Source organism: Lytechinus pictus, chromosome 11, assembly GCF_037042905.1.
Source record: "Lytechinus pictus isolate F3 Inbred chromosome 11, Lp3.0, whole genome shotgun sequence".
In the NCBI taxonomy this organism is placed as follows: domain Eukaryota; kingdom Metazoa; phylum Echinodermata; class Echinoidea; order Temnopleuroida; family Toxopneustidae; genus Lytechinus; species Lytechinus pictus.
In genome coordinates, this window is record NC_087255.1 from 14,955,466 (window position 1) to 14,964,407 (window position 8,942).

Here is an 8,942-nt window from a genome sequence, read left to right on the forward strand (position 1 = left end):
TCAATATAATCCTTCCAGTTTGCAAACATCTTTTAAATATCCACTATCTTCAGTTAACAGCCAATTAATTTAATTTAATTAATTAATAAATCATGAATCGATGAATGGAAAAAATGACAATAAATGTTGAAAAGAGGGCCTTTACATCTCATGTTTATGCTCTTCTTCGTTTCCTCTCCTCTTTTTCCATTAATAGGGACGTTCGCCAACCAAGGATTAATTACCTGGACCTTTCGCTACAAAGTTCATATTTGTTTCCTATCCTGGATAGAAATTTAATACAGACTGGTAGGAAACCAGGTTTCCTGATTTTAATTCGATTGTTCCGGAGAGATAAACAGTCGAGAGTGTTTATTGAAGTCATGGACCTGCACGGGAAAATAAAAGGGGTTTGCAAAATCGTTATAAACCAGGAAACAGGAAATATTACTTCAGGGAAGCCAGAGAGTCAATGCTCAACATAACAATTAAAAAATTAAGGTGTTTTTCTACTAGATTTCAAATAATTTTGTTCGGTGATAAAGTTTGCTTTACAGAATCTCCGTTTTGAATGAATTTCGATTAAGACAGATTGGATTTCAGTATTTTGTTAACGATCACATTCATTTTTATAAAATCATTGCCATGGAAATTTCAGTAGTACTTATAATAAATATGAAATTGGTAAAGACCTGAACCAAAATTTTGAGAGGCAGAACATGCCTGGCGCATATGGGAAAAAAACTTCTTAAAATGCGCGAACGACGGGGGTGTATTGCCCAAAGCCCCCCCCCCTTCCCATCTATAATCATGCTCTAGCCTTTTTTGTTTATATATATATATATATAAAGGCCTACACTTAAACATAATTTAGTTTTCGTTGAATCTAAAGAATATGATTATCTATTTTGGAAATATGACTTTGTCGAAGAAATTTGAGAACCATATCATAGAACACGTGTAGTGTATGGGTAAAGTTTACAATTAAGATGTTTAAGAAAAAATCAGGTTCCGATAAGTTGCTTATTATATGCTTCTCAGTATAAACCGTTCCTTAACTTGGGACGAAATTGATAACAGCAATATTTCCCTTTTTCCCTATTTGATGTAAAACCTTTTCCAATCATAGAAATGGACAAACATTTTACTGATGCATTTTCTTTTAGCATGTTAAGCATCATAACATTTATTTGTCATTTGATGCCATGATCTGATGACCATTAAACAATATCATGTTCAAGAATATTGTCAATTTCTGTTGATCCATTTTGACCATAAGACCAATTATGTGACATTGTACAAAATGGCACTTTGATGACTTTATAATGAGCCAATGACTTCAAAAGTTCGTAGTACATGACCATTATAAATTTAGTCACTGACATGGCATTGGAGGAAATGAACATGGTCGTTTTTTAGATATCATGTTGATAAAACGACATTAAAACCGATGATAATTTCGTCTTTGGATTAGCCGATTTTAAAAATAATTGTAAAAAGGGGTTAAATGTAAAGGGAGAAATTGACATTACTGTTCCCCACTACAACATCATCGCATCATTATCATAATTGTAGCACTACTAGGTCAGTATTGGAGCTGAATCATGATGATTCTAAACACTGTTTGAAGGCTTTGGAATTTGTGAGACATTTTTGAGCTAGCGTATACCGGCGCTATACAAGAATCCGTCATGATCATCATGATCATCATCATGATCATGATGATCATTATCATTACAGAATACTTCCGTCAATCAGCCATTGGTGCCTTTCAGCTATCTATGTGACCATTCACATCATTAACATCATTGAGGTTTTCGTTATCACCATCATCATCATCATCATCATCATCTTCATCATCATTACCATATCATTAATCATAGTCATTTCTACCCTAACAACACCTACGCCAACACCTTCATGAATAAAGAGGGAGAAGGAGAGAGAATAAAGAGGAAGGAAGAAAGCGAGTGAGAGGGAGGGAGGGGCGAGAGAGAAGAGGAGGTGGGGGAAAGGAGAATGTGGAATGGGAACAAAGGAAGCTAGTTAGAAGTAAGGAAAAAATAAAAAGAAATATATGCTTCCATTTTGCTTTTCATTGTATGTACCGGGTAAGCTTTCGTCCACGTTAGCATTTATGACTATTTTCAACTAAAGCAATCCTGAACTTTGAATGATATTTGAAAAAGTATTTCCTTTTCTATTTTCATTTTTATACCGAGTCAAACTTTCCTGTAGTGGTACTTCTACACAAAACATCAATTAAAGGCTTGAATGTGTAACATACGATGTAGAATAAAAAGGAATGAATTTATTTGGGAACGCTGACATAGCACACATGATACGTTTACTAGACCAGATTTTATGTAATCATCATAAACAAACCTTTTTTTCAACCTAAAATAGATAAATTAGGCGTGTAACACTGTTTAGAATCCCAAAAGTACTGATGATAGAAATGTCGAATTTCGAACTAGTTATAGTAGTTTTCTGAAGATATATGGAGGAACAGATTCAGGATATAAAAGCGAAATTTTTTGAATTTTTTTTAAAGGTACACACAATTTACAGTTTCCCGACAAGATAGAAAATTGACATTTGAATAATGCGTTCAGATTTTGTATAGCATATACAATGCAAAAACGAAAACCTTTATCACTTTTGGAGGGAGTTGGGTAATGCATTTTTTTTCCGGTACTGGAAGCGAATTAAATGCATCCTCCACGTATCAACGAACATGACTAATAAGAATTTATAATAAAATCAATCGCATTTCATGCTTCAAGGATTTGTTATCTGAAGATTACACATGGAATAAAAGTCCCCACAAATAAATATAACTGATTTGCAAGGTATCATACTGGTTTTGAATCCGACTGTTTATTTGTTATCGTTGAGAAAATTGTTGTCGTTTACATTCGACGAAATTGACAATGTGAGGGTTTCATATGTACATTATATATATAATCAAACTATTATACAGTGCGTTCCACAGAAAAGGAAACCCATTTTCATAGATAGATTTCACAATTATTAAATTATGTTTTTACTATAAATTTGATACTCATTGCACGATTGGAATCTCATCTCTCATTTGAAATCAACAGCTTAGCAAATCGTGGCTGGCGTGGCAGATTGCAAACAATATCAGAAACAATTCTCGCATAAACTCTCGTGTGAATCTGAATCCGCTCCAATTTAAGGGATTAGCGAGAGAATCTTAACAAAGAATACAAAAGAAATGCTAATGTGCCAATAATTCAATTAAGCACGGTTGTCATATCACTAGCCAATCATGTCCAATTTTGCTGCACAACCTGGTTTGACATTGAAATTTCAAACTCGTCTTGCTCAGTAATGCTTGAAGTGTTTGTCTAAAATCTTGTATCAAAATAAAGAAGAACAATCGAATAATATGATAATATAAATGAAATATCATAATTCATTTGCCTTTAAAGAAAAAATATACATGGAAATCCCGGTTTCCCCCTTTCTGGGACGCACTGTATAGTCGAGGAATACATCATTAGGTTTTGCAACGAAGTTATTATATCAAAGATCAGTCGGACATTTTGTTTTTTTAGTCTTTAGGCTATAGATCCGACCTATGGACAAGCCATTCGGTTGGTAATGAAGCGGCTTTTTGGCCATAAAATTATGGCCCTCTTCTTTTTTTAAATACATATCTATGTACACAAAATCAGGAGTGATGAAGTTTTATGAAATGTCTTTATTGCTATTTTTGTGAAATGATCCTCAAACTAAATAAATGCAGACATGATAAATGAAGGTACGTGTTCAGAGGCAGACCATTATTTACACTTTTGAAATTGATCTTATCCTCGGTTCAACCAGGCAGTTCTCTTTTCCAATTCTCCAAGTTATCGATATATTGGAGATTGACCGGCCAGGTTAATTAATCGGTGTCCACGTAATATCGGGGGATCGGTATATAGGTTAACTTGATCCGATTTCACTTCCCGGGTTAAGTCAATGCTGTTCATAACCTGATATCGATTGTATCGTTCAAGGAATTTGGTATTCACGTTGAAGCCGGTGTTGGAGTTGGAGTTCACGAGGTAGGAACCGGTACCTGTATCGGGGGTCGAGCATTGCTCTAGCATTGTCATGATTGTAGGGTCTCGGTATTCTGGGGATGGGTTCTCGAGGTATGCTCCCTGGTCTTGGTCTCTCCAGTGGAATATCAGTCGGTATTTCCGCCACTTCTTCGAGAGTCCTGTCCACCGGTTCGTTTGGTAGGCTAAATGGCTGAAGCTCATCAAGAGAGATCATATCATCGCCTGTGAGTTTCGGAGAAATTATAATAAATAATTAGACACAGTGATGGAAAAAAAAAGATATTGAAGGTAATTTCGCCTAAATTGGTTCACTTTGTCTGATTATAATAATGGGTTTAACATTGACGTACGTACAATGTGTTTCCTCCTTTTAAATTATAAAAGTTGATGGTGTGTGTTTTGTAAAAAAAAATGATTAAATTACTAACAGTGTTTTCATCACATTCTGGAGTTCATTTGTATGGTATTGTCAACATCAGGACCATGGTCAACATGATCATTATCATCGGCAATGGTGCAAAGCAAACAAGATTATCGCTACCGAGGTAATATGCAATAAATACTCACCAAAATAATAAAGAAAAAAAGGGCCATTGTGGATTAAATTGTGATTACCACTACGACGGTGGTGACTAGAAATACCCCTGAAAGTGATAAATACCCCAGGGGCCCGTTTCATAAAGACTTGCTATGATAACAAATGCGCAGTTTCTATAATCAATTTATGATCAGCAATCAAATTATATGATTTAAGTAGCTTTAAACTATTACTGAAAATTTAATATTATATTAAGTTTCATGAAATAGGCCCCAGTTCTATCATGTCGTCCAAGAGTGAGACACTTGAAAATAAAACATTACTATGGAAACGCAGCACCTGACACATTTGAAAACCGACATGACATTAACGTTTTTGCTCCAAGACCAACTTGCGCAAAGTCTGATGTACACTCTTGGAGAAAACTGAGGAAGTAGTTCTCTGCGCAAAAAAAAAAAAAAAAAGATTTGTGTCATAACATCGCAGTCCGGAAATTGATCAGGCCTGATCACAGATGATCATTTCAGCAATACAAATCTAGGATTGTTCTGAAAAAAAAAAACTGTGGTAGCGCATGTGTAAGCAAATAGACCTTATAAATTGACGTCATGGCGCCGCCAGCCTAGAGGCTGAAGCCATTGTCTTGCATGCGTTGGTGATCCACAGCTGGCGCATCTCTGACAACTTTGTTTAAGCGTATTCGTATATCCTCTGAGGGAGGGCGCTGTGAGGTTATGATGTAATATGCAAGAGGTATATAATGTTGAGCTCAGTCAAACCCCTCCCCCCGACGCCCAGGCAGTTTCACGTCATTTCTTACCGTTGGCATCAAGTCGACGAAGCATGTGAAGATAGTCGGACCCGGTACCGCCTTCGACAATCCACTCGTCAATAGCCACCTGGCCATCATTATCAAGATCGATGCTTGCGAAAGCTTCTTCCTTGCTGATCAATCCACCGAAGTATCTCGCTACTTCTTCGGGTATTCTGTTCAAAGTTTAAAGACAATAATTATAGAATGTGGTTGCAACATCGTTAAATTGCAGATTGCTCTGGTGGAAATTTAAGATCAAAGCTCCCTCCCCTTCTCCGAGAAAATCGAACTCTGTGTTGAATGTATAATAACAAAAAGGAATCAGCGGGTCATATTTCTAGGGAAACGGGTATATTAGGAATTCAGAGTATAAGTTGAAAGTCATGTAACAGCTCCACATTTTTTTCTCAAAAGATTATGGTTACTTAATCATTGGAATATTATAGACAGGAAATATCCAAGGTTTCAATACGCGTAATACTTATTTTAGTTTTGAGCCTCGATAAACTGACAACCATGGTCAACTATGAACGAAATATATTAATTTATCATTTGAATTAAAGATAAATGTTATCATTGGTACTTTCTATATGTATAGTACCGTCACTAATCGATTTAGCATGCTTAGTACGCTATAATAGTAAAAGGTTCAAAAGTAAATTTTCTTACCTTGGACGGCTTGGTTCCTTTGGTTTGAAAATGGCGAGGTACAGGGGTGAGAAGAAGGCAAGAACAAATGAAAAAAATGAATAGACGTGAAAGTGGAATGGGGGAGAAAGTGAGGGGAGAAAAAGGGGCAATGTTGAATATTAATATCATTCATACATATAGGGCCTAAAATTGTCGCTAAATAAGTTTCAAGTTTCATAAACAAGATCTAGATATGTAAACGTGTATAAAATCACATTTTATAGTAATTTTCATGTTTTTGTTCATGGTTGGTGAAAAAGTGTGGAGAAGATGTGGAGCCCCTCACTCTCATGCCGCGGTTCCTTGCCCCTTATTATTAGATGGGCTGATGATGTAATATATCCCCACTTGTTCTTATTTTATTATATGTAATCAGGTTTATTCAAAATTCTCTACCAAGAACTAAAACAATTGGATTGACAACTGATAAGTGCATTAGTTATTTCTTGCTGCAATTGACTTCATTATAATGGAGACACATCATTTGCACATTTATGAAAAATGTAATAATTATGATTTCAGGTAATAACAAAAGGAAAAAAGGAAAGTGGGGATGTGACATCATCAGCCCACCTAATGAATATTCATGAAGGCATGTCTAGAGCTATTTCACCGGATGCAAATCTTTAAAATTCAGTAATCGTTATTTGTTATACGATTTTGATGAAATTTTCTGTATTTTGCTTTGTTAATTTTACTCTCTTTATTTATATATGAATAATTTCAGCCCGAAGTATATCCCTTTAATTAGGTTATGTAGCCTTTCGAATACGCTCGTGAAGTACTTGTATGAGAATTCTTAATTGGGAGCGTTTCATCGACATTTTTCGTCCGCCAAGTTGTCAGATCTGACAACTTTACTTGACTTTGATTGGCTTAGAAGCATTGTCACTATGAATTGACAGATAAAGATTCAAGATTCAAGTTTCAAGAATCTTTTATCGGTCAATGTATGAATGCAAAATAATTTGGTTTCCAATGGCTTTAACAAGAAGTATACACAAAAGACTTGTCGGATACAATGTCCGACATAATACTTTAATGAAATGCTTTCCAGATGAATATGCCTATGGGAGGATTGACGAATGTGATGGATTAGTCTTGTCTCGGGGGGGGGGGGGTGAACATAAATGAGTAGGGGTGAACTCACCTTTCGGCCTAGTGGACCTCCTGGACCTGGTCTTGGAGCTACCCCTGGCCTTGGCATTACACCTGTCGGTCTGCCTCTTCCACGGCCAGGCTTGGATATCTCCCACGATGGACCCGCACCAGACACACACCCCCATCCCATTGGGATGGAGCATACCATGTATGCGAGCGATAGAAGAAACGCCTTCATCATCCCTTTCTTGCTCCTAGGGAAGCGAAAACGAATGAAGAACAGAATGGGAAATCAGTATTTCTGCGTAAGAATTCTAGATCATTTTGTTATACACTGCAGTAATCCAGCTAACACAATTACAAAAAAGAAACCATAATGTTAGCTTAAGGTTAAGAAAACATTGTTTAAAATGCAAAAATGTATGGTTTGATAAGATCAAGAAACAAAATATAACATTTAGCAATCATATTGTCAAAGTGTTATTATTATTTTTTTGCATTTGTGGAATTTTTTTAATTATAACAATATTACAAAAAAATCGAATGTGAAATTTTCCATAAAACATTTTTACAAAATCTTAGGCTGACCATTGCAAAAATGGTGTGTGAGGAATCTCATATTGAACAAGTTAAAAAACTTTTTAAAATTATTTTTGATAACTTTGGCAAATATTATTCTAAAACGTTAACATTATGCAAACTAAAAAAACATTATGCTCCATCTCTAATAAGACTCAGATAAACCCCCTAAATAACAACAGCATTGATCAAGAATTCCAATTAGCTTGTTAGAGTAAATGATAAATAACAAATTTTGAGTATCCCATTTGTCGATCGACCAATTGCAGTTAATACAATTAATTTATCTCCTCGCAATGCAAACACAAAGTAGGCCACATACCTGAGTTTGGCGCTTCAAAATTCTAGAACTTTCTTAAACCTAGTGAAAATCCGGAGTTCAACAATGAGTCTTCTCCAAAAAATTGAAAGTCAACACGCACCGACCGGTGTATATAACTGTCTCGATCAACGAGGTTAGCTTCATACAGATAGTTGTGACGTTATGGCGAAGCTTTTATACATGGCAGACCCTACCTTATTTTGTCTCGTGAGTAAGTAGCTCCCGGATGTGATGACGTAATCTTGGTTCCCAGTATATTGGTACGTATTTGTGGGTGGGTTTATTTCATCTCCATTGTGGGAGGGTACTTGGTGGAAAAGGATTTGGATTGGATGTAGCACTTTCCCAGGCGTCGATGTCTTTTTCGTTTAGATCTTGGAAAAGGAATACTCGATGGATCGAAGTTCATCGTTATGAGCACTCTCTTGTGTCCCTTAATCTTTGCATCACTATATATCAACCTAGTCTGCAGGCACATACCCTGATTGAAACTTTGATCAGCAAGTGTGTCTCCACGCAAAGACTATCAAATACAAAACTTGCTGTTTACACATTGACAAGGAAAGAGTAGGCTGCAATTCAGACCCTTTACTCGAGTGACGGGTTTGCACAGCAGACTAATATCAAGCGTCCGATATGGGGTGAACTGATGAGGTATATTTGGGCACAAGCCACTGGAATTGGTCGCCCTTTAAATGAGAGAAATAAAAACAAGCCTATACATATAATGTGTTTTTGTCCCTGCAGAATCACAATAAATGTGGCTTAAGTTGTAGTGTTTCAGCGTCAGGCCTTTTTTTATTCATATTTCTATGTACTAACAGATAGTAGTAATTCTTT

The 8,942-nt window shown here is 36.0% G+C and overlaps 1 protein-coding gene across 1 annotated transcript; it reads right to left on the minus strand.

The window, feature by feature from the left end:
- Positions 1-2,270: 2,270 nt before the first annotated feature.
- LOC129271501 (uncharacterized) lies at positions 2,271-8,319 on the minus strand. The gene is made up of 5 exons (XM_054908835.2): positions 8,103-8,319; positions 7,251-7,455; positions 6,080-6,096; positions 5,417-5,583; positions 2,271-4,280 (listed from the first exon to the last, which is right to left on the minus strand). Exons 2-5 carry the CDS (start codon positions 7,440-7,442, stop codon positions 4,006-4,008), a joined length of 651 nt encoding a protein of 216 aa, XP_054764810.2. The 5' UTR covers positions 7,443-7,455; positions 8,103-8,319; the 3' UTR covers positions 2,271-4,005.
- Between the last annotated feature and the right edge of the window lie 623 nt (positions 8,320-8,942).

Coding starts and splice junctions, on each gene's coding strand:
- LOC129271501 (XM_054908835.2), bottom strand. CDS start 7,442: ATGATGAAGGCGTTTCTTCTATCGCTCGCATACATGGTATGCTCCATC. Junction 4,281..5,416: donor TCGTCGACTTGATGCCAACG/GTAAGAAATGAC, acceptor CGAAACTCACAG/GCGATGATATGATCTCTCTT.